The sequence below is a fragment of the Gymnoscopelus microlampas genome, assembly GCF_963454915.1.
Source record: "Gymnoscopelus microlampas genome assembly, chromosome: 4".
Taxonomy (NCBI): domain Eukaryota; kingdom Metazoa; phylum Chordata; class Actinopteri; order Myctophiformes; family Myctophidae; genus Gymnoscopelus; species Gymnoscopelus microlampas.
The window spans coordinates 46,262,692-46,288,351 of NC_139941.1; the positions used below are offsets into that span (position 1 = coordinate 46,262,692).

At 39.8% G+C, this 25,660-nt stretch overlaps 3 protein-coding genes across 3 annotated transcripts in view; 2 read left to right on the top strand and 1 right to left on the bottom strand.

The window, feature by feature from the left end:
• The window catches only part of LOC311044581 (sarcoplasmic/endoplasmic reticulum calcium ATPase 2-like), a 36,069-nt gene extending 24,559 nt beyond the window's left edge, over nucleotides 1-11,510 (top strand). Inside the window, exons 14-22 of the mRNA XM_084056271.1 lie at nucleotides 1,277-1,396; nucleotides 2,432-2,650; nucleotides 2,916-3,251; nucleotides 3,543-3,763; nucleotides 4,260-4,462; nucleotides 5,298-5,383; nucleotides 5,640-5,773; nucleotides 6,312-6,429; nucleotides 7,502-11,510. Coding sequence (XP_083912397.1) covers nucleotides 1,277-1,396; nucleotides 2,432-2,650; nucleotides 2,916-3,251; nucleotides 3,543-3,763; nucleotides 4,260-4,462; nucleotides 5,298-5,383; nucleotides 5,640-5,773; nucleotides 6,312-6,429; nucleotides 7,502-7,777 — 1,713 coding nt within the window. The 3' untranslated portion in view covers nucleotides 7,778-11,510. The remainder of the gene's footprint in view (nucleotides 1-1,276; nucleotides 1,397-2,431; nucleotides 2,651-2,915; nucleotides 3,252-3,542; nucleotides 3,764-4,259; nucleotides 4,463-5,297; nucleotides 5,384-5,639; nucleotides 5,774-6,311; nucleotides 6,430-7,501) is intronic.
• On the bottom strand, nucleotides 11,419-16,736 carry anapc7 (anaphase promoting complex subunit 7). Its single transcript, XM_084056272.1, has 11 exons — nucleotides 16,518-16,736; nucleotides 14,991-15,177; nucleotides 14,627-14,746; nucleotides 14,244-14,355; nucleotides 13,998-14,151; nucleotides 13,715-13,857; nucleotides 13,456-13,573; nucleotides 13,089-13,285; nucleotides 12,731-12,955; nucleotides 12,375-12,525; nucleotides 11,419-12,277 (listed from the first exon to the last, which is right to left on the bottom strand). The coding sequence occupies exons 1-11, from the start codon at nucleotides 16,616-16,618 to the stop codon at nucleotides 12,088-12,090; spliced, it is 1,698 nt and encodes a 565-aa protein (XP_083912398.1). The 5' UTR covers nucleotides 16,619-16,736; the 3' UTR covers nucleotides 11,419-12,087.
• A 723-nt stretch (nucleotides 16,737-17,459) lies between these two features.
• On the top strand, nucleotides 17,460-23,005 carry LOC311043416 (ubiquitin-conjugating enzyme E2 G1-like). The gene is made up of 6 exons (XM_084054653.1): nucleotides 17,460-17,673; nucleotides 19,296-19,398; nucleotides 19,515-19,612; nucleotides 20,168-20,346; nucleotides 20,672-20,786; nucleotides 20,887-23,005. Exons 1-5 carry the CDS (start codon nucleotides 17,631-17,633, stop codon nucleotides 20,756-20,758), a joined length of 510 nt encoding a protein of 169 aa, XP_083910779.1. The 5' UTR covers nucleotides 17,460-17,630; the 3' UTR covers nucleotides 20,759-20,786; nucleotides 20,887-23,005.
• The last annotated feature ends 2,655 nt before the right edge of the window (nucleotides 23,006-25,660 follow it).

Genomic DNA, 25,660 nt, shown 5'->3' on the forward strand with positions numbered 1-25,660 from the left:
GATTTGTACAAATGGAACTAAACGGATGGGTCGATTTGGTTACATTTGTACACTCTCGGAGTAACAAATGGATAAATTGGATAAATAAACAGGATTTTCCTGTGCATGTGACCTGAGCTGGTGGAAATATATTGTCCATTAAGAGTGGAATAGCTTCATTTCATCTGGACTGAATAGCCCTTAACATAAGAGTGTTAACTATACCAGAATACATTTAATGTATATGTGATGCCCAACATGACCTAACTTGCTCTAAGAAAAAAAAAAAAAAAAGAAAGTTTAAAAAAAAAAAAAAAAAAAAAAAAAAGAGTGGAATAGCTGTTGCTGTATGTTTTAGGAATGGGATGTTTAAATGGTTAACCATTTAATCAGATAACCGTTTAACAATAAGAAAACCATTATCCATTTAGAACAAATTAACCAAAAATGTAATATAAATTTAAATATCTAAATAATTTAAATATTGTATATCATTTTAACTCATAAAAGACTCTAGCAGCGTTACACGCTTGTTCCTGTCTTTCAAAGTAACCGTCAGCAGTTCTCGGCCTGGACACACTATAGCGCTTCATTCTAATGTGGGACATGCACTGCTATAACAGTGACAGCTGAACTGCATAGTGCCTACAGAACTGCAATGTTTACTTTATCCTGTTGGATGGAGTCTTCCAACGTATGTATCAAATATCCATTGTTGCTGGCCGCCACAATCTATAATGTCAAAACAAGCAACACGTTAAGGGAAATTGTGTTCTATATTTAAACTCTGGGTAATCATTTCCACTTTTAAACAAAAGGCTTTGCTCCGAAACCGTAGCTGAGACATCTAGGAAATTACACCTCATCTAGGAAATGACACGGCAGTGGAAAACATTTCCAGAATTACAGATGATTGTTTAACTTAATTTGGACAATGTTCACCTTGTCATCTCTTGTCTGTAATGAGATGGGTGGCTTGACTGTGTTCAAGTAGGCTACTAATGACGTCGGTTGCACAACATACAGGATGATACCCTTGCTGTGTCCAAGGCTCATGATATGCATTGCAATGTTAATTTGTACAAATATGACGTCATGCTTCGTTTAACCGCGTTTAACACAGGATTCGCCCATCCCTAATGTATATGGACAAGAAATAACAAGTTAAGAGACCGAGCCAGATGTAATGGATACTAAACTTGACAATCGTCCTCACATTGTAAGGAAGTAGAAACGGCCCCTAGATGGCTGCGTGATGTCATGAATTACTAATGAAACATCCATGTTGGTGAACCAGGTCATCAAGCAGCTGATGAAGAAGGAGGTCACCTTGGAGTTCTCCAGAGACCGGAAGTCCATGTCTGTCTACTGCACCCCCAACAAGTCACGATCCTCCATGGGCAAGATGTTCGTCAAGGTCAGTATATTGCACCCCAGCAAGTCACGGTCCTCTATGGGCCAGATGTTCGTCAAGGTATAGCTAGAAGGATTTCTGAGAGACCGACAGTTATGGAAGAATGTATCTGTAAAATTCGAGAGATCAGTTTCTTTTTTTTACTACATCATCAACCCCTTTCAACCAGTTGCCCCTATTTTGGGCATTGCGTCATTATAGGCGGACATTTTTGGAAGCTTTCAAACAATTACAAAAATACAGTCTACAGTCTTAAACTCTCACAACGTGTTGCAATGCGATGCATTGTGAGCTTGTAGATGGGCTATTTTTAAATGATAATATCCAACAAGACAACATCGTAGGCGAGGTCAGCTATCGAGGAGATTGGTGTTAGGTGAGGGGGAGGGAGCTGAGCGGAGTGTGGAATAGTTGACACACCACTCAACAGCCCAGAGAGACTGTAGGGAGGAAGATGCAAATTTTAATATCAGCATTTTTAACCAGCAGCTGAAGGTGGAAAATTCATAAAGACTGAGCAACTACATAGCACATTTACTGCCATTAAATGTATAAATCCTTTACAACCAAAGACAAACACCCACTGCCTGTACTTCTTTTGCCTGTCTGTGAGCTCTCCAAGCCGGGCAACGGTTTACCGCTTCGCAGAGATGCACCAGACGGATTATTCTCTTGCTGAAGCAGGATTTATGATGCTGTTACTGCTGCTCTGCCTTGATTGTCCTTTCTTTCCACACACAAAAATGTCATAAATCATCATGTGTGACAAGAGAGAGATGAGACGAAAGTGTAGAACTCCTGTAGAACCAGGAAATTCAAGCACGAAAGCCTGTCAGCTAAAAAATGTATCTATTAAAAATGTATTTGTTTATTTTTATTTATGTACTATTACTAGTAATTACTATTACTATTATTTATTTTCAAATTGATTAGAACATGTAGCATTTGTTCACAAAATATTGATCAAAACATTGGTAATCTGTGGTCTCCAAAATCATTACTGGGGTAACATTTTTACCTCTCTCTTCTACCATACAGGGTGCACCAGAGGGTGTTATTGATCGGTGCACTCACGTCAGAATTGGCAACACCAAAGTGCCACTCACGGCGGGCATCAAGGACAAGATCCTGTCTGTGATCCGTGAGTACGGGACGGGGCGCGACACACTGCGCTGCCTGGCTCTGGCCACACGCGACACCCCCCCTCAGATGGAGGACATGGTGCTGACTGACACCACCAAGTTCGCTGGATACGAGGTGAACTTTCATTTCATTATATAAGCATTTATTATCTGAAGAAAGTGCTAACCCTATAAAAGGCTAGGATAAATTCCAAACTTTACCAGATACTTTGACTATTTTGTTAGCCAACAGGCTAAAAAAAGTACCATAAACTAGATGTTCATATGCCAGACTGACTGGCATAAGAAACCACTCTACCAGTAACAGCCGGAATATTTTCCATCAAATGGTTGGTGGCTTGTGTGAATTGTGTGATTAAAACATTCTTCCCTTTGTCCAGTCGGACCTGACTTTTGTGGGCTGCGTGGGCATGCTGGACCCCCCGAGACAGGAGGTGGCAGCCGCCATTAAGCTGTGTCATCAGGCCGGCATCCGCGTCATCATGATCACAGGGGACAACAAGGGCACAGCCGTGGCCATCTGCCGCCGCATCGGCATCCTCAGCGAGGACTCTGACGTGGACAGTATGGCCTTCACCGGCCGGGAGTTTGACGACCTGTCACCCAGTGCCCAGCGTGAGGCCGTCATCAATGGCCGCTGCTTCGCCCGCGTCGAGCCCTCCCACAAGTCCAAGATTGTTGAGATCCTGCAGCGTTTAGATGAAATCACGGCTATGGTAAATTTGATCTGCTAATAATGTGTATAACAGTGGATAGTTGGATTATGGATAGCTATATTTGATCCTGTGTATTGGTAAATGTGTGATACTTAGACCTAAGTTATCTTTGTTGAGTATGTTGAGTTAATTTGCTGCTGACTGCTTTAATCAGTTCTAGGGATTTTTCACACAACATTTGAACATTGAAGTAAAGTAATAGGTTTTGCATTTTACAATGCTTAAAAACTAAATTGACAAACATGGAAAGGTGAGGTATCATCTCTTATATCATCTCTTACTTCATCACAGACAGGTGATGGTGTGAACGACGCCCCTGCCCTGAAAAAGGCAGAGATTGGCATCTCTATGGGCTCTGGCACTGCCGTGGCCAAGTCAGCCTCAGAGATGGTCCTCGCTGATGACAACTTCTCATCCATCGTGGCCGCCGTGGAGGAAGGCCGAGCCATCTACAACAACATGAAGCAGTTCATTAGATACCTCATCTCCTCCAATGTGGGAGAGGTTGTCTGGTGAGTCTACAGAGGAAAACAGTATGAGTTGCCTGTTACACATACTGTATGTCACATACAGTCATCATGGCATTTGCTGTATGTACTAGAAGAATGGCATATTTGGAGAGATGTTGATGAGTCTTGTGGTTGAGTTTTACCTTGGAAAAGTAAAAAAGAAAACACAAAAATATATGAGTGATGTTGGACTTTCAGTTCTTGGCTTTTTGTTTGTAATTCTCTAGACAATATAGCAGATCTGTAAACATCCACAGACATACGACCGCAATAACAACTCGTGAAACATTTTCTCCTTTAGAAGAAATGTACAGAATAGGTATTCATTGGCTCTGTAACCATGCTAAATAAAATCAGAAACCAGTTTGAATCCATTTCTATTGAAATAAATACATTTGTTATTGACTGTTTATCCAACAACTTGACTTCCCACTCGCTCCACTTAGCCGTAAGCCTAATGCAGTTTAGAACAATAATAAACCAGAGTCTCTCTTTGTAGTATCTTCCTGACTGCTGCTCTGGGGTTCCCTGAGGCTCTGATCCCGGTTCAGCTGCTGTGGGTCAACCTAGTGACTGATGGCCTCCCTGCCACCGCCCTGGGCTTCAATCCTCCTGACCTGGATATCATGGACAAGCCTCCACGCAATGCCAAGGAGCCTCTCATCTCCGGCTGGCTCTTCTTCAGATACTTGGCTATTGGGGGTGAGTTACAAAAAACAATGTATTCCTCCTGTATTTCCCCGTTTGCGGACCAATAATTATAATAGAAAAAGTCCAAAATGATTCACATAAAAATAGCACATTATTAAACAAATAATTAAATGATAAAATAATATAAAAAATACTAATACTGCATACAATCCAGTAGTAGCAATTGGGAACATTTCCTAAACCATACAGTTTAAAGTAAAAATAAGACAAAGGTTGCAGTCAGATAAAGTGAACTTCCTTGGTGGTTCTATGGTTAGAACAAAATGTATATGGTACGCGCGTACCAAAATGTATATGGTACGCGCCTTAACCACTAGGCCATCTGCGCCCTGAAATTCCACTTCTGCTTTCGGAGAATTCAACATGGTTGTGTATTGTCTATTGCTGCGACAGAGGGCGAAGCCAGCAAAACGTGGTGTGAAAACGACGAGGGACTTTTTTTGCTGAGGTTTGCAGCGAGACAAAGCGGCAACCAATGAGAAGCTCACTGTGGTGTGAACTAGGCATACACACAAAGGTCATAGGGATGATTTGGACATTTTGAACACCCATTTAACAGAAGTGTTCAGCGGAAAACCACTAAGAACTGTGAACTAGGCGTTAGGGGTGTGATTCCCACTGGTGCCATACATACTACTTGCGAATGCACAAATGTTTGATACTGTAAGATACTTTTCTTAAAAGCACTAACCAAATGTTGTATGTTTACTTAATATCGCACTTGTCTCTTTTTAAACAGAGCATCTTGCGTTCAACCACATGCAATTGGCTTCTTAAATTGGCTTGCTCTGTTATGTCTAATCACCTGTCCCTGTCTGTGCCCAAGGCTACGTGGGCGCTGCCACCGTGGGAGCCGCGGCCTGGTGGTTCACAGTGTCTGAGGACGGCCCACAGATCTCCCTGTACCAGCTGGTAAGTCTGCCTGTTGGTGACAGCTCAAACTTGGCCGCTCTCTTTGCTCTGTACGCCCTGAAACTGACTCCCCTGTCAGAGAGTGTCAGTAGCACCTCGTGAGGATAATTTGAACCAGTCTTTTCAATCCTTTAGGTTCAGCAAACCTACTGGCTAAATCAGGCTGAAGTTCTGATCCCTTGCACATGTCATAAGAGAGATGTTGTGCCTTGCTGTAAACTAATTCAAGCTTTGAACTGTTTTGCCCTCCTTTTAGAGCCACTTCCTCCAGTGTTCTGCAGATAACCCCGAGTTTGAGGGCCTGGACTGCGCTGTATTTGAGTCACCGTACCCCATGACCATGGCCCTGTCTGTGCTCGTCACCATCGAGATGTGCAATGCTCTTAACAGGCAAGTTCCTTACAGATCCTGTTGGATTGTGTTTCGTTGCTGTCGAGTGGAAACCTAGTATGTCCAAAACCGTTCCTTTTTTATTATTATTCTAAAAACATGTGAAAATAGCCAATCTACGAGCTCACTGGTATTTTCACTACTTGTATGATGAAGTAGGGCATTTTTTTTATTACGTTTTTTACGTCAGTGACAGCATTGGTAAACGGGAATAATAACGTTTTTTACGTCAGTGGCAGTGAATGAGTTAATATGTAGCAGTGATGCTTTAGCGCTGTTTCGGTCTCATGATTTTTATGAAACTTCTTTTAATGACCATTCATTTGTTGTATGGTGCATCTACGTAGAAATGTGTCCAAACATTATACTCTTATTTCAGTTCCATACTAATTTATTTGTGGTAGCTCACCATTACTAACTGAATACTGAGAAAACGCTCCGTTGTTGCTCATGTTATTTGATAGATTTGACAGAGAAAATGAGCAGCAGACTAATTAAAATGCTGCATGTGGTTACATGGTCCCTCTCCCACCCACAGTCTGTCAGAGAACCAGTCCCTACTGCGCATGCCGCCCTGGGACAACGTCTGGCTGCTGGGAGCCATCTGTCTCTCCATGTCTCTCCACTTCCTCATCCTCTATGTGGAGCCTCTGCCTGTAAGTCACACATGGGGACTGGGTGTTAAATGTTCAAAAGGGAAATATTGGTTTTGTTGTTAAAGAATAGAGGCTTTAGTGGTTTCAGTGGGTATAATATTCAACTGATAAGGAAACGCTTGAATGGGCTCATTGTTGCACCCTAGTGGCCAAATGCCTTATTTCACTCGAAACACAGAAATGTGTTAAAATTGATGGGTGTTGCCTGTAAATGCCAAGTGTTGTTGAGACTTGTTTCCTGCTGTGACAATCCATGTCGCAATACTCAGTCACTGAGGCACTTAAGATAAATATCCACCAAATGATCAAAATGATCTTGCTTACGCCTATTACCCCTCCTGGGGCTCAGGTTGTAAGTTATGGTACTTTTACCTCTTTATTGATAATAAACATATGTAGAATACATGCATGGTCACACCATTATCAAAAGGATAAAACGCAAAAAAGCCAGTGGCTTATTTCCATTGTGGCCCTTTCATATGTATTTGTGCAAATGATGTTGTGTTGTATGATGTGATGTGTATGTGTGTATTTGCACTTATGTCCATGCACCCAATGGTGCAAAAAGTGTCTTTGTGCTTGTCAGTCCAAGCACCCATAAGTGCAAGAGTGTAAAGGGAAAACTTCTCACTACTAAGGTAAAAAGAAGTGGCATGGCCAGTGGCATGTCCATGTGTATCAGAGACAGTAGACATGGCTGTCTGTCTACACCCTCCCCAGATTAACTGTAGGGGTTTATAGGGACTATAAACATGGGGGGAATTGGCATAATGGGTTTCCGGAAGGTGGCTTACGTATTTCCTGGTCATTTTCCCATAGCTTCATTTGATGGTGTTCATTTGTGTAGGGTTAGGGTGCCACCTTCTGGAAACCTGTGACTTACAGTTATGCACAATGCCGATTGGAAAGGAAAAAAACAAAAAAACTAATTTGATCAAATAAATTGCTATATGAATAAAATGCATTCTCTGAATATATTCATCATCAATGTTAGCAATCAGCAGGCGCCAGCCTCATTTTTTCCCTGTATATCATATTAAATTGCATATTGTCGTTTTGGTGCTCCCCTCAGGTTATCTTCCAGATCACGCCCCTGGACATCACCCAGTGGGTGATGGTGCTGAAGATCTCCCTTCCCGTCATCCTACTGGATGAGGTGCTAAAGTTTGCAGCCCGGAACTACCTGGAAGCCGGTAAACAGTTGGACAGACCAGCGGCCAGCAAGGGCCACTGCTCCCTGTCTGCATGCACAGAGGGCATTTCCTGGTCCTTCGTGGCCATCACCCTGCCCCTGCTGGTGTGGATCTACAGCACTGACACTAACGCCACCGCCATGTTCTGGTCCTGACTGACTGACTGATTCCAGTACTACTATTATATTATTATTATTATTACTACTACTACTACTACTACCACCACCCTCCCTGTGCACCCAGTATGGAGTGGATATTAACACGTACACCCGAAAACACACACCATGTCTAAACCTGTTCATTAACTCAAGACACAGCAACGTACGCCAGCTATCGTGGGAATCTTCACACACCTTGCACCCGTGTCAACAGACATGATCGATGTGGTTATTTTATATCAAGGACATTTTCACCATTCCATTCCATTTCCTTTGATTTTTTTTTATTCTTGTTTTTATTTTTGTGTACATAGGCATATTATAATGGCTTGTGGTCTGTCATATGTCTTAATTTCATATTGAGCTTCTCTGTTTTGAATCCACCCATTTTGAACGGGCATAGAGGCCAACTAAGTAGGAACCATCTATTGATCTGTACAGAGAAACTATTTTATGAAGACATTAACATTTTTGTAATTTTGGGAAGGGACGTGGGGATAAGAATTTTGACCGTGCAGCTGTGGGGGGACATGAATTTTGTTAGTGCAGACGATGTTATCAATAATAATAATGATAATAATAATAATAATAAGAGCCTATAGTATAAATTTTATCTCAGATTAAAATCCAGAGAGAGACGTGGATATATTTTGCCCTATCATGAGCACCACTCTCTGCACCACTCTTCTGCACCACTTTTTCTAGAACTCCATTTATCTCAGTCTTCATTACTTTCTGCATTAAAGCCTAATTCATTTATTTAAATCAGTTATTTTCGGAGATCGACACTGTTGTGTGACAAAGTATAAATTAGGCTTTTGGCAGAGCACGGCTACCTCTATGCTGTTGATATGACCATTACTACCCATTTGTCTCAGCAAACCTAGCATAAATACTGTCATTTTGAGTGTTGAGGTAGCAAACCTATCATAAAGACTGTCATATTGAGTGTTGAGGTATGCACAGATTTGCTTTCACAGTAGACACACGGCCTCTAAAACCCTCATATGCCTTCAAATTGTTATTTTTAAAAAAAAGAGAAAACATTTTTATGTTAAATGTTTGTCATGTTTCTTGTTCTTTGAGGGATGAGTGGGCAAAGATGTACATGTTACCTTCGTTTAATTCAAAGCAATTTTTTCTTGTTTGTTTTAATATAGACAAGTCTTTTGTTAAAACTTGTTTACTTGAACAGAACACATTCTGTCTCATTTCCTCACAGGTTCACTTTTCTAGGATATTAGTCTCAATTTACAGTCTTTATCTTAAGTCTTAATTAGAAATTATCTTTATAATTTATATATAATGTGCACATACTGTACTTGAATATGTTTAAAGAAAAACAAAGCACCAAGAAGCTGATAATCTTATCAGCTGAGCACACAATGGACAGTGATGTGGCTCGGACTCCCTGTTTGGTATGTACCACCTAACGGGATATTTCTTTGCCACAAAATGCTGACCACCGTACTACTCTGAAAGGCTAAAAAGATTGGTTGGTGGAAGAGTCTTGTATATCTGTATATAGCACACAAAGTAGTATCTGTATGTATAGATTTTTTTTGGTTTGTTTTTCAAAAATGCTCCATACATTTAGTTTACTCAAGTGTGTCTTTTAAATGAAATAAGATAAATGTTTAGGCTTAGGTAGGTAGACATCCCCTTGCATGTCCGCTCAAAATAATACCAGACCAGTGAGTCTTAAAACTTGTTTTTTCTTCCAATGCCTTCCACCTGTTTGCCCACGGAGTGAGTACCTACCCTCCACCTGCATGCCCATCAAGTGTGCTTTCTCATCTTTACATGGTTGCACACACCAAGCTTCGCAGCCTGTCGCTACTCCTGCTAATCAAACATCTGATCTCATAGCCTTACAATGAGAGCAATAGGATATCTTGGCTTGGTCTTTCGACATTCTTTTTATGCAAGTATGAGCGTTATATCAGCTGTGTTGTCACTGATTAGAGACCATTAACTGTAACAGAGGAAAATATTTGGTTTTGTTTTAGTGTCTTTAATGTCACAAAGTGCCAGTTAAACAGTGTGTAGAATAGGGGCCTTTGGTGATCTGCAACCTGGCAGAGTTGTACCAGGGAGTTGTATATGATTGTACTGCAGAGGGCCATGTTGGCAGAAAGCATTGGCAACTGGCAGAGACGCACAACCACATAACATCTTTTTTGTTGCAAATTAAGCAAACGTTTTCTGCTTGCATGTGGCATGGCCTTAAACCTTTGCTTCATATGAATTAAAGCAATATGTATCTTAAATTATTTGATGCTCAGTATAGCCTTATGAGATGTTCTTTTAACCTGACCCATCTCTGTACACTGATTTTCTTATTCCTTGTCTTTCTCTTGCCTTTCTTTGCAGCTAAGGCCAAGTAAGCCCCCCCCCATCTCTCAATTCCTTGCAGGATCTGCAAGGATTTGTTTTAGTGTTGTGCATGTGTGTTTTGAACAGCATCACATCTTCTGAGACCTGCATGTCAAGAAAGAAATACAAACCAGGACATGTCACATAAAATCTCAGTATTTATTTTTTTGGACTGATGGCCATAAATTGTAATGAAATGTTTGATTCGCCTATCCTGTGTCCTCAATCCTTCCACCCTCTTGCATGAAGAGCCTTTCGAGTATAATTCATTCTAAAGAGGACAGTTCTCAAGACATGCTTTGTAGACCAAGGTGTTGAGTTCATGTACAGCAATTATACAATATTCCATGGTGCATGTCCTCTCGAGTCAGCCATCTACTTTACCAGATTTGTGTAATAACAATGTATAGTATTGTTAAATGGAGTAGATATTAATGAAATGGTACAGATATTAAAAATAAGTTCAGACACCTGTCATTTTTCCTAAGGAAATACTTTTATGGGATTATGTAACATAACCAAACAGACTCTTCTGCTTTTGCACTGGATGTGCGACATGTTTAAGGCAGGTTTTGCAGTGTGGAGGAATGGCAGCGATGTGATGTGTACATTATACCATGAAAATAGCAGTCCTTTCTGTGGCGTTTGCGCCAAACTGCTGTACTGCAATTTCAGATGGCAATTGTACAATGCATCACATGAATTGTGGTTTCAGGTAAATAAAAAAAACGTTATACATGAATGAACTAATAGAAGCTTGTATATTTCCTCTGTACATAACATTTAACTAGCTTGATTTCCGAAAGGTTTACCATCTAAACTACTGTTCTCTCTACATGCTCAATGTGTTGCACTCCCCCAGAATAGGGATGCTAGGATTCAAGTGGTTAATTGTATTAATTGTAACACATTTGGTGTTTTCAAATGTGACACGTGAATGATCTCAAATGAAACTCAACAACATGTAATAAGGGGACAGTATTTAACCATTTATTATACATTATGTACAAAATGCTATTAACATTTGTCTTAAGAGTTAAAGATTTCAAAATTCAAAGATGCAAGTCAAAGTACGACTCCCATGTCTGACACACAAAAGCAAACTCGGAGACCATTTAAGCTCAATATCAATGAGCCATGATTATATAAAAAGAAATTCAAATGTAACAGCGCTAAAAGGAACACTTAGAAGAGCAGCAGAGATATCGTACATACTTATTTCACAGATCTCTACCTTCTAGCCAACAAGACAAGAAGCAAAGTTATGGCAATGTCACAGGCTTTATTCCATTACTTTAAATAATATACTCAACTTTGAACAAGTTGAGGCTCAAAGAGAGCTAAAAAAAGAAAAGAAAGTGAAAAAGGATTTTAAGATGCTTTCTCCAAAGAATCACTTAAGTCCTGCTGTAGACCAAGACGTGTCAATAAGATCATCCTAGAACATAAACTGGGCACGGTTACACATGCGCTTAAAAGACGCATCAGAATGTCAGCTTGGAGTTCATCATTGATGAACATTGAACAGGCATCAAAGGAAAGAAGTGTTGTGGTTGACGCCACTTGGCAGCCATTTTGCATGTAGTTTTCTTTCACTGAGCCAACCACTCCAGCGTCAGTCAAACAAATAAACTACACACCAGAAAACCGGCACTCATGCCGACACTGCCCACCAACCCACAATATAAAATGAGAAATTGACGCGTCTGAAGCCTCGGCTTGCGTTGGCTACAATGCGTATGTGTGACAATGCCCTTAAATGTTTTATGGATGCCCTCATTTCCTTAGCGATTGTGATCGATTTACCTCTCGTATAATAGCACTGCCCTGGGAATAGGATGCCCACAGAAAACAGTGCTGTGATAGTAAAGACTGCATGGTGCCTGCGAGTGACCCAGCTCCTCTCCAGAGGCATCTCCAGTAAGCCAGGGTCACTGCATACCAAACCACTGTTCCTGATCTGCCCACTGCGCTGCTTCGCTGTCACTGCCCTCCAGGTCTCCATCCTCTCCACTGCCCTCCATGTCATCTCCATCCAGTTCTACGGTAGCATCCGTGGGGCTCTCCTCCTTCTCCATCTTCTGCATGCCTTCCAAAGACTTCTGGTCATTGGGATCCAGGCTTTTTACATGGAGACAAACAAAGATTCATGTTAAATGTGGGCGAGGATCAGACTGATCATGATGATGAAAAATATAACTGCAAAACATGCCATTACCTCAGTGCTATGCTGTACTGGTCCATGGCCTCTTGGTAATCATTAACTGCTACGAGGAAATCACCCAGCATTCTGTGCAGGACACAATCACTCTGATTGGCTAATGCATTCCGGAGGAGAGCGATCCCTTCTTCGTGCTTCTGTTCCCGACCTGCCAAAGAACAAAACGTTAACAGCCATTCATACATTTTCTTTTAGCAAGACAAAAATTGGAATTGTTACCCACTAATACAATTGTCAAATGTATACCAAACCTTTGATCAAAATAAAATGTTATTATTCTATGAAGAAAAAAGGGTTCCAACAGTTGACTAAAACCTGGTTGTAATGCAAAAAACAGAAACAGTCCTACATACTTAGCAGTTCTGCCTTTTTCACCACAGCTTTGGTATAGTCAGGCCTCTGGGCAAGTGCTTTGTCCAACAGGGGTTTGGCTTTTTCCTGGGTCACTGGATCTTCTAGGCACACCGTGGCAAGGATGGTCAGGGTCTGTGCATTGGCTCCCAAAGTCTTGTAAATGTTGTTGGCCATCCCCATTGCCTCTCGAATTCCATTGGATGCCAGGTAACAATCAATTAAACCTAGGTGGGGTAGGGGCCATTATTGTTTAAAAATGTACTGATATTTAATACAGCTAATAGGGGTGAAGCAGTGCTTGGCTTCTTTCAAGGGTACAACTTGATAGGAAACAATTACTTGTAAAGCATTACTTGCCTTCATAGCAGTCCAGGCGGCATGGTGCCAGGCGCATAGCTTCTCTGAAATGGATGATGGCCTCCTGTACACGGCCCATGTTTCTCAGCGCTGCCCCCTTCAGGAGAAGGGCCTGAACACTGTTACTGTTCAGTTGGATGGCCTTGGCACCCAGGTATAGCGCACGTGAGTAACGCTTGCTATAAAAGCTATGACAACTAGACAAAAGACATGAAAGATATTTAATATGAAATTCCGTCTAGTGAATTATGTCACAACTGGCACAGTAAATGTATGCAGTAAATGTATCCTTAAAAAAAAAAAAAGATCAGTCATGCTTTGTCTTTTAACTTTTAAATCCCAATTACATTTTGATCTGCTAACTCACCCAGAAATGACCCAAGGCTCAGCATGCTGGTCTGAGATGTTAAAAAGTCTTCCTCCCAAGACCTCAACATCCTCCAGGTGTCCTTCCCTGGCCATCAGGTAGCCATACACATCCATACCTGACAGAAAATGACATATTATAAGATCTGCCTTGAAACCTAGGTCTCCAGCTGGAATCGAGCCAAAGACATTGCAATTATGTGAGCATTGCACAAACTCAATCGGCCAGTGAGGCAAACAGTACTCCTGCTGCACTGTACCTTTAATTAAATATGGATCCAACATCTGGGCTTGCTCAAACCTTAGGATGGAGTTCTTGGTGTCACCTGCCCGGAAGTAGACATCTGCCAGGCTCACCAGCAGGTCCACGTTGTCCCGCAACAGAGACTTCTTTTCCAGAGAGCTGGATAAGGACAGGAGACAGAAACCCATCTTAAGAAGTGATGGAACAAAAGTGTGTCCATTCTGTCCAAACAAGTCACTGTTATGACGCAACTGTTGTATAATCAATCACTCATTATGGAGTATTACTAAACTGCTCACCAAATGGTATTGATAGCTCTGTTGTTGTCCCCAGCGTGTATGAATGCATACGCTTTGATCCACACAGAGAGCCAGTCCAGGTTGGGGATACTCTGGATTACATCCATGGTCATGGAGGCCACTTCAGCTCCCTTCACAGACAGAGACAAGAGGCCTGCAGGATAGAACACATTTAAGTATCCCTGCAGGGACTGCGGTGTTGCCAAGTGCAGACATGTCCAAGTATTTGTATAATAATAACAATACCAATGATGGCATCCAGGGCAAGGGGGCACTGTCTCAGGACCTCTTTATAGCTGGTAACAGCAGAACGCTCTTGGCCGGCCTTTCTGTACAGGTTGGCAAGCATCATGTTGATCTGACGTACGAGTGAAAAAAAAATCAATTCATTTAAATTTTCATTTAGAACCAAAAATGTGACAAATAGCACTAAGCGTATTCTGGATTATGCAAGATATATAAACCTCAAACAAACTGGCCAATACCAGAAATTAACAGCCACGTTTACAATTTTACCAGGCAGGAAATTCATTTAAAATAGAATAGGACCTCCAATGATAGTTTATTACCTGCCAGTTGGGCTGGCAGAATATTGAATTAAGCTTTTTTTGCAGAGATCATAAGCCTACCTTAGGAGTTCTCTGTCTGGATGGAATCCCATCAAGCACAGCGATGGCATCTTTGTCCAACTTCAGGATTGTGTAGCATTCTGCAATCTTATATTTCACCTCAATCTCTGAAGGCAAGCTCTGTGAAATGTTTATATTGTGAAATATATATACAGTTACTCTAATATTACATGTGCCATGTTGGCCATATCAGCCCCAGACCATACCAGGAAGCACAATTACATTTCCTTACCGCCAATATTGTGAAACTGATATATTGGAAAATATAATGACAGGCTATGCTACGCGTTAATATCACCCAGCCCTATCACAGATTATTTTAAAAGGTTACATATGCAATGCAAATCAAAAAGACTCATAGTACCTGTGCCTGCATGTTGGAAGCACCTCCACCAGTTGATGTCCGAACTTTAGATGTTTTGCTGATCACCTTCTTCTGCTGCAGTGCCATGCTGTACTTACAGGCAGCATTGCGGTACTCCTTGTCATGGAAGATGGCATCAGCATGGTAAACTAACAGCTGGTACTTCTGGGAAGGAGAGAATAGTTCTCTGTAATAAAAATGGAGAAGGATGTTAGAAGTCAGACTGGAATCAAGCATTGAGTAAATGAAGTGTGCACACTCTTATATGCGCCTAGAATGTGTGATTCTTACTGCTGTTGCTGCTATGACACCTGCATTTCCCCCCAGTTATGAATAAAATGTGTATCTTGTCGTTTCGAATCAGCGCTAAGTGGGATGATCATGGACTGACATTTTTGGAAGGGAAAACCTTCAGGCTTCATTGACTCACAGTTGATCGTATTCCTAGTGAGTGACATATACTGCTTGGAGAACAGAAACGTTGTGCATGTGTGTTAACGTTTAGGTTACTCCAATATGTTAAATCATGCTTTCCACCAAGGCTCTGTATAGTGGCAGGTGCTCTTGCTTAAATCAGTATTTATGTCTGAAGTCAGAAGTGTGTTGTAAACAAATACATTATGTTTACATGGGCTAGCAGCAGCATCCGTGGCAGAGGGAGTTAAATTCCAGCAAATAAACGGATCTCACATGCCCGTTTGCTACTCAGTTCTACTGCTTTCAAATGAACATTTTTGGAAGGAAAAAACTAATCACATCTTAGTTACCAGTAAGTGAAAGAAAAAAAACCCCATAGAATATACAAAATACACACACATATTTATAATTTAGGCAACTGTAGGTAACCAATATGTATTTAAAAATGAAGGCAACCGTTGCCATCTTTGAATAAGCCAATAAAATAACGATAGGTGAATTTTCATCTAAATAATTACAGGCTGTGGGAAATCCGCAGGCAACGTCACTAATAAGAAAATGTCAACTGTTAAATGCTTTCAATGCTTTGTAGTGGCAGGTGCTCTTGCTTTATCAGTATGCATGTCTAAAGTCAGAATGGGCTGTCACAATTACAAATTAAAGTTGACGATCGTTGTCACAAAAATAATTGCGATTGGCGTTGAACATGCAATTTTTGTTTTTAGACATCATAATCACAAATTGCACAGGGCAGACATGACAATTAACTTAAATATACAAAGAAATTACTGAAACATGTAATTAAATACTTTCAAATGTATTTTAAATAGCTGATATACAAGCTTAGAACATCACGAAGTGGAAAATGTAAGAATATTTTTCAACACATGATTATGACGATAAAGCAAAAATAATTGCGATCATCTCAAATTATTACGATTAGGTGATTATGTAATACTCGTGACGGGCCTAACACATACATGTGTTTGTTTATATATGTTTATACGTTATGTTTACAAGGGGGGCTAGCATATAGCTAGCATCCGTGGTTAAGAGAGAGTTCAATTCCATCAAATAGACGGATCCCACATCGCTGTGTTGTTTACTTACGGGTTGTTGTTGCTCATGGTCAGCAACAAACTGCTCATGATCCGGACGTTGGAGTGCAGGCCCGCCGCGGCCATGTCCCGTACATGATCTATCACGTTCATAGTGGATGATGGTGTGAATAAAGGTGTTGTACTATACTTTGAATCACTGTTGTTGGCAGGTATTAAGTTTGTGATGATTTCTTAAAAACAGCTAACGGCTGGCTAGCTTCTCACTGGTGGATCCAATATGGCGCATTTTTTAAAGTGACAGGGACCACATATATCCGCATTCAACCGTTGGCCTTGGCTAAAAAAACAGATCTACAAGCTAACGACGCCCCATTAAGACCTGAGGCGATTCTTAAAAATGTTTTCTAACTCCTAACAGTTTTTTGAAAAAAAAAAAAAAAATGTTCAAGATTTTTCAAAAATAGCAGATCTATCAGCTCTCGGTGCCGCGCTATGAGCTTGTATATCTGCTATTTTTGAATAGCCAAAGAAATCTAAAGTGACACAGATGCGTTCCAGGTCTTAGTTAGTTAAAAAGAACAGATCTACAAGCTAACGACGCGTCGTTAGCTTGCGTTCTTTTTGGCAAGCGAGATGGAGGCAAACGAGTTATATGATGATTATATTTACTACATATAAATAATGTAATAATGAATATTATATTGTGTAACACAGTATGACATTGTGTTTTATGCCACACTTTACTGTACATCTTTTTCTTTTTGATTTTGATGTTTTTGCATATTTTGTATTATTGTTTGTCTTTAAACACGCACGCGCACGCACGCGCACGCACGCGCACGCACGCACGACACACCCACACACACACACACACACACACACACACACACACGCACACACACAGTTTCCGTATCCGCTGTTGGACCAGACCGCCCAGACCGGATCAGCAACGTGCAAAGAGCCACGCATGCTCACTTATAAGACCGCCCCCCCTCCTCCCTGGCAGCTGAAGCTTGTGTCCAAACAGAGGGAAACAACAGCTACAGCTAACAGCTAGCTGCTGAACCACCAGCGAAGGACGTCACATCCATTTCATCCTCATTTTCTGGGACAGTATTTGGCGACAGAACGTTTACTTTTTTTTTGTTAAAGTCCACGTACCATGACTGAACAATCAGCCTTACTTCTTCGAAAACAATTGGCAGGTAATATAAACGGGGAACAAATTAATAAATTGACCAACAAAACCAAGCGAGCCCAGCCAGTGGCTACATGCTAGCTTGTAGCAACCAGTGTTGCCATGTCGGCTTATTATGAGCGACTGTTTCTGCAGAGTTGATTGTTAAATATTGGTAGTTGCTTATTTGGGCGTGTTTACATTTTTTTCAATTATTTTAACCGCGCGTGGTTCTCAAATATTTTCATGTCAAGGACCCCTAAATGAATATGTATTTGTCCCTAAATCTCATCTGGAAATGTTTTGTGCCAGGGAGCCCCACATACCAGATTTGTGGTGTTAGAATGTTTACAAATTCTTCAAAAACATTCTCATTTTATTTCTAGATTTCTTTAGTTAGAATAGCAGATCTTTAAGCTCACAACGCGTCGCATCGTGACGCGTTGTGAGCTTGTAGATCAGCTATTTTCAAATAGCCAATGGTTTAAACCGCTCATGTCATGTGGCCTATTTAGTCGCTTCTTTTGGCCTTGTTTTCCTAGATCTGGTTGCTTGTTTCTATCACAGAATCTGGCAACACTGCCCCTATGGACTTATAACGCTAGCTGTTTATTGTCTTACCGCCGCAAACCCCCCCCCCCCCCCCCCTCTTGGTTGTTTTCGTTCTCTGGAACATTTATTATTTTTCATACATACATAATGTTATGGCCAGAATTAAACAGGCTTGTTGGTTAACATTAAAACAGTAATGTCAAGTTAACCTAGATAACCGGGTTTAGCAGATTCGACATTAGTTAGCAAAGGAACAAAGGAATAATCAGTGCAGAGTCCCATCTGTTATTATTGGAGACTTAGGACTAGCTTAATGTTGCTTTCAAACTAAACATTTTATTGTCAAAAAGACTGCTTGTGTGTAACTGGTGCCAACTAACAAATGGTCCACCTGCTTGTAGATGAAAGGCAGCTCTAGCACTGTGGATTTCACTGGGAACCCGCATTGTCAAGGGTTTGAGCCCACAAACAGAGATGGAACTCCATTGTTCTGAGACTAGGCTGTGATGTGATTGATGTTAACAATGTGCAGTGTTGTTTCTCTGTATGTCTAGTTTCCTGTTAAATACCACATAATGATAATCATTATTATAATAATAATAATAATGAAAAAGATAAAGATTTTGGAGGTCCCATCCCATGTCCTTTTAGTAAACTGGTTTCAGTTTGGTATGGTTCTGGGCTGGCTGTATCATTAAAGGACACACAACTGGTGTCAGTTTGGCATGGTGATGGCTATATCATTAAAGGACACATTTCAGGCTATATCATTAAAGGACACATTTCAGAGCTCAACAAGGTCCATAATATGTTGTTCACATTGGGCAGCTTTGATTGGTAGTGTGTGCATTAAAAATACCTAAACCTGATTATACAGATATCAAACTGGTTAATATTAAAATAAAAATACAGCCTGTGTGTGTGGGTTTCTAAAATATTAATAAGCTTTAGAGATTTTTTTGCATCATAATCATGGTTATTTATTTTCCTGAAATATTTGCAAACCTTTTATTCAAGTCTCCTGCAGTTTTGACCAGGACACCAACGCCATCCATGAAAAACATTTTCCAGCTAACTACGGTCTTGTCTTTGTTTCAGAGCTCAACAAAAACCCAGTAGAGGGCTTTTCAGCGGGTCTGATAGATGATGAAGACATTTACAAATGGGAAGTTGTCATCATAGGACCACAGGACACCCTATTGTAAGTCAGAAAATATTTGCAGAAGAGCATTGAGACTGATATATATTTGGGTTGCTAGTATGTTTGTATGCATGTGCCAGTTTCTCATCCTTTTGTCATCTTTTTTCCTATCACAGTGAAGGTGGGTTTTTCAAAGCATACCTCACTTTTCCTTATGATTATCCTCTACGACCTCCCAAGATGAAGTTCATCACTGAACTCTGGCATCCAAATGGTAAACACTTTAAAAAAAAAACTTCTAACATGCTGCCAGGCACCACTAGTAAATGTATTGATAACCTGTTAACATTCAGTACTATGTATGCTTCACCTTGACATTTCTGGAAACACTTGCATCGCAGACATTTCAACTGGCGTTTGGACTGCTTTTGTTTTCGATCACTAAATCACCCAAATGTTTTTTTTTTTTTTTTTTTGGCATGCTCGTTCTGCAATGCTAGCTACAAATCTTGTTGGTTTTGTTGCTTTGTGTTACAGTGAGATCGTCGGCACACTAAACTGAACAGATTTTTCCAAAAGATACTCACTGGCACTGCTTAATATATTCAATACATGCAATTCAAATATGCCTTGATAGGCACCAATCATTTTTCTTGCTATGAAACTCTCCCAGTAATCTTGCTATGAAACTCCCCCAGTAAAAATAAAGCCGTTTGGATTCGTAACTAGTCAATAATAAGTGAAAAAGAAACGTGTTGTTCCCCTTTTCAAGATGGGAGAGTTGAGCTTTTTATGTGAAATATTAAATACATTTTATTTGTATGCACAGTTGCAAAGAACGGGGACGTGTGTATCTCAATCCTGCATGAGCCTGGTGAAGACAAATTTGGCTATGAGAAACCTGAAGAGCGCTGGCTTCCTATCCACACAGTAGAGACAATCATGATTAGTGTCATCTCTATGCTGGCTGACCCCAACAGTGATTCACCAGCTAATGTGGATGCTGCGGTGAGTTTTTGACTATCCAATGTACCTGTGGATTCTATTTTTATTGCTTATATTGAATTTAAAAAATATATGTTTATTGTGCAGGAACGGTACAAAGTAAAAAAAACAGAGGCTCATAACATCTAACCTCAAACCCTAAAATGTTTAAAAAACTGAATATTCTAGATTAGAATCCAAGTGCCATGGTCAGAAAAGATGTAAGAACAAGCATATAGGGAATACAATCTTTTTAAAGATTTTTAAACTAGCCTTGCAGCAGATCATCTATACAGCTGAAGTAGGTTTTAGAATATATTGTGATAAGAATCTCACATTGCTCATACAGAAAGAGTGGAGGGAGGACCCTAATGGTGAATTCAAGAGGAAGGTGGCTCGCTGTGTAAGAAAAAGTCAAGAGATGGCATTTGATTAGGAGTGATTCTCAATAGCTAAGTTCCAGGGTAAGTAAATGTGTTTTCATAAATTAAAGTTGAATGAAACTGACATTGACTACTTGCTTGGTGAAAAAATGATTATGATGGTCCTGTCCCCCTTTTTCAGTTAAAGGAAATGCCTTCAGAGGGAAAATTTCTGCAAAAGGCTTTTGCACCCCTTCTTTTGCCAGTCAAAGGAATTGGTTGGCTACTTGGCTCCAACCATTTGTTGTGAAAGGTTAATGTTTTTTGCAAGATGAGCCATTTTGTGATCCCTACCAGCGAAATTTGCCCATTTCCTACCTGGAAGTGTATATTTAATTTTATTTATTTTGAAAATATAATGATGTAAGATATGTCACTACTGTAAATTAACTTGCTTTTTTATCTGCTGCTGAACAGTTTCTACTTTATACCAGGTTTCTTATGCAATTTAGTGGACATAATTGTGCTCGAAAGTGTAAAACAAATGAAAGACGGTTAGCATAAAGTCCTCACTAAATCTCTTTTCATCAAGACTACCACCATAATTAACTTAGGCCCTGTTTTCAACACTGTCACTTAATCACTGCTGCCTTTTGTTGGCTTGACTTCCTCGTGGAGGTTTTGCACTCCATGAATATTTTGGTATGCTTGTGGTTTTAAAGGCAAAAGCCCAGGATGTTTAGAAGCCTGTCCTGTTAAACAGTAGCAACGTTCCAAATTGGCACATGAAAAAATTCTCATGCTAGTCTCTCTCTAGAAAATAGGCACAACAGTCTCCTTTTATCATTTGTAATTATGCGATCGCAAATCACTGGGGGAATAAAACATTGCTAAAATAAATTGCATAGAAGTACCTGCATAAGTACCTTATATCTTTTTGCTAATATCAAGTGTCCCCTCAAGTAGTTCACCTGCATGGCATGACTTGCATTCATATTGGGTTGTGACTTTCAACGTAATTTGTTTGTGCTGGCATGGCTAACAAATTATACCGCTGCTGGTGCCAACTTCTCAGAAATAACATGAAAAGTAATCCGTAGGACAGGCTTCTAAAATGACTGACCCTTCCCTTTAAGACCTGGCCCTTGTTTGATAATCAAGATGTCTATTAATTATCATGTCCGTCTAATGTCTTTTCACAATTTTAATCCTAAACCATGGGCAACCAAAAAGTAGTGTGTAGGAAAAATTAGCCTAAGCTGTAATTATTCTGTGGTTAACTGGCATCTGAGTTTACCTCAACAAGTAGGACAAGAAGTTTGAAGAGGATTGTGGTTGTTTTTTGATTTATTTTGTTACATGGGGAAATTTGTGGGCTCCAGCATAGATTTAGGTTAGACATTTCCTTTCTTTGTGGTGGTACATTTTGGCTTTCAATCAGTGTTAGTTAATTATGATATGTATAATTCACATTCACTCATAGGTATAGATTGTAGACAACACTTAGATCAGATCAACAGCTTCCTAAAGCCCTACTGAACACCTTAATGCACCAAGCCTAAGGTTGCTGTTGTATTCTTTGACAACATTAACCATCTTATCTTAAAAAGCCTTGCTTCTTTTTTTCCCCCTCTTTCTTTTTTACATTTAAAATCGGGCTGTAATTCTTCAAAGTCTTGCACCTAAATTCAAAGGTAGTAGAGTCTAGTACAGTATTATTTAGTGGAAATGGACAGAACAGTGATGCAGGTAGGATTTATTTTAAAATATGCACAATCATTGCTTGAAATTGGTTTAAGTGAGAGCAGAATACTAAGAACTTTTAAAGTCTGCTTTCATTGATGGTGTCGCTGACTGTAAGCCATAATAACATATATGCTACCATTTTAATCATCTATAATGTACATACTATACCATCGTCATATACTGTATGACAATGGTATATAAATTGCTAACCAATTTATGGCACATGCAATGAGGTTTGCTGTGGGCTAGACCCATATACAATTGTAGCCTATACCATTGTACATTATGAGTGGATGTGATGTGTACAGTTAGTATGTTTCTGTAGACTTTATGAAGGGTCATATAACTGCTGTTAACATTACCTTTTACTAAGTTTTCTAACCTACCATGACCTCCTCTGACCGGTGTTCACTGTATTTGCACAGACTCGGTGCGCTTGAAATGTCATTAAGCAATATGCCCTGAAAATGGTGTGTCCAGGTAACCCATCCTAACCCCATTCTTAGTTTTATTTTATTTTCCATTTTATGTTAATGCAATGTATATTGTTGCTCAATAAAAATGTGTAAACTCAAGTCGACTTTGCAGTTGTAATTTTGTGTCTGTTTAACATTTTAGATGGGCACTTAAATGGGTTCAAGTATGTTCAGACCCCTGGGCCGTAACTGGAAACTAGGGAGTCGTGTCAGATTTCAAGTCTGGCTGCATTTCACAGTATAGTGGGACCTGTTGCCTGAAAGATATACGCCATTACGGAATATGCCATTTATTTATTGTCACAGCAGTTCTATGACATGTATAAAGGAAATGTTGACATTGTAGGTGAAATGATGAGAAAACATGTTACTTTTGTTGAGCAGCTAAAAAAGGAAAGCTTACTTAAACAAGGGAATACTCACTTTTTTGCACGGTAAGACTTTCACTTCATAATCTACAGTCCAGATTATATTTCCATTTTTAAATTATTAAGTATTTTTTGTCTTACAATTTTAGGTCTGCAGATTCCAACCAAAGATGTGAGGAAGGTAGGCTAGTCCAATGTTAGAAAATTTTATAATTTAAGGATCATGGTCAGAATCTGTTTAGTACAGCCTACTGTAGTGACATCTAGTTTAAGTTTGCTTTCAACATTTTTTGCAACAGGCTTTGCATGTTTACGTAGTCGACGTCTTGAGATTCAAAGACCAGCACCTAGGCCTACTGCATCAGCTGATAATCGAATGAAGACTATACACATTCCCAAATCTATGATGGTGACTGCACCCTTCTTACAGGTTTGCCTAGCTTTCTTGTAGGTAGTTAAGTGTGTGACGATCGATGGTGAAGGCATACATTTTGAATAAGAAATTGTTCCTAAAACCAAGTGGAAGGCTATTATTCCACCAGGTAACCGAAAGAGTGGGCACCTAAACATTGTGGGATCTCAAATGTTTTCCCCAAATGTACAAAAAGAAAGAATACATGTATGCTTTGGAAAATTTACTTAAATAATGTAAGTATACATAATTTGAGCATGCTTGAACATTTGACATTAAGTATTATTTCTAAAATGTTGCTACAAGACACATGGATAGCCAGTCATTTTTGGCATAAACAAGAAGTTGGAGGATAAATTTAGGTCTGATGACGAACCGTGCATGTTCAAATCATGTATACTTAATACTTTATATATATTACATATTTATTAGTAAATTCTTTGGGCGGGATTGTATTTTTTACATGAGTTGCCCACTCTTCTACACCACCTAAACCACATCAGGTTTTGTCTCCGTTTCAGCACCCAGCTCTTACACCTGGACAGAAACGCTATCTTTACAGTATAGCAAATGTCTACAGCACAGAGCACCTGCGGAGGCAAATGAAACAACACTATCTTAATGTCCTACACGCATCATGTGTTAAATCAGGTGTGCTATTGTTTCACTCATTATTAAAAAAAATAAAGGTGCATGACTGACTATTGCTCAATGCTCGTCTTTAATATTGTGTGTGTTTGTATATTAAATCTAGGTCAGACCGTGAGAGGTGGAAGACTGCTTGGAGATCATCAAGAGAGCCTCATGTCTAAAAAAGTTGCTGATTTGGGGTGTAGGACGAAGCCACAGGGCCAGAGAATGAAAAGTATCACTAGGCCGTCCAAAGTCATCCTTCCAAAAATCCCAAATTAGTGGTTAGGACACATTTATAATGGATGATAAACCTACTTAAAAAAAGAAAAGAAAAAAAAACTGCCACGTCTGTCCATTGATTCAATTTCTTTACGTAAATGTATCACTGAAAACCAAACTATAGGATTGTATTTGGTTGGTATAGCTTTATAGCAATGGTTCTCAAACCTTTTCATGTAGGACCCCCAAATTGATGCTGTAGACCCCCATCAGAAACTATTTTGTGCCAGGGGCCCCCATAAGAGAAGATCTGTGTGAAAATGTTCAAAACGATAAATAAAATAAAAATAATATTACAAAATTCTAGATTCTTTCCCAGAAAATTCAAAAATAGCAGATCTACAAGCCCACAACGTGTCGCAATGCAGCACCGTTCATCCTTATCTATTTTTAACTCTTATCTGCAACATGCTGTGAGTTTGTAGATCGGCTATTTTTGAATAGCCAAAGTATAAAACAGAGTTAAAGTGGTTAAACTGATTTTGATGTTATCAACTAATAGTGTTGGGGACCCCCTGGAAGCATAGAGCCTGGAACCCCCTCAAGGACCCCTGGGAGTCCCCAGACCCCCCCCCCCCCCCCCCCCCTTTGAGAGCCACTGATTTTGATTTACAGAATATGTTGTTGAGGATGTGATTGATTGATGTCCATGCTATTCAGTATCAGAATAAAGGTTTTCATTGATCAATTTGTTCTAATACCACTTTTACCTAAACAATGGTTGATATTGTGTTCTTTGTTCGCACTGAAAGATTTTAAATGATCAAATAAATGATAATTTCCTCCCAACAGTGTTTTTTGTAAGGTTGAGTTTTTAGGTCCCATACTTCGTAGAGACGGATGATAGCGCTATGATTGGCTAGCTAGTTGGTTACCAGGCAACGGAGCAGTTTCTTGTACTATCGAGATAATGTCATAAATATAATATGAGCTAAAACCATGGTCGCGATGCGACGCATTGTGAGCTTGTAGATTGGCTATTTTCAAAAGATTTGTATGCATTTTATACATTTGAAAACCTGTGAAATAGGGACATTCTGCATATAATGAGTACTTTCTACT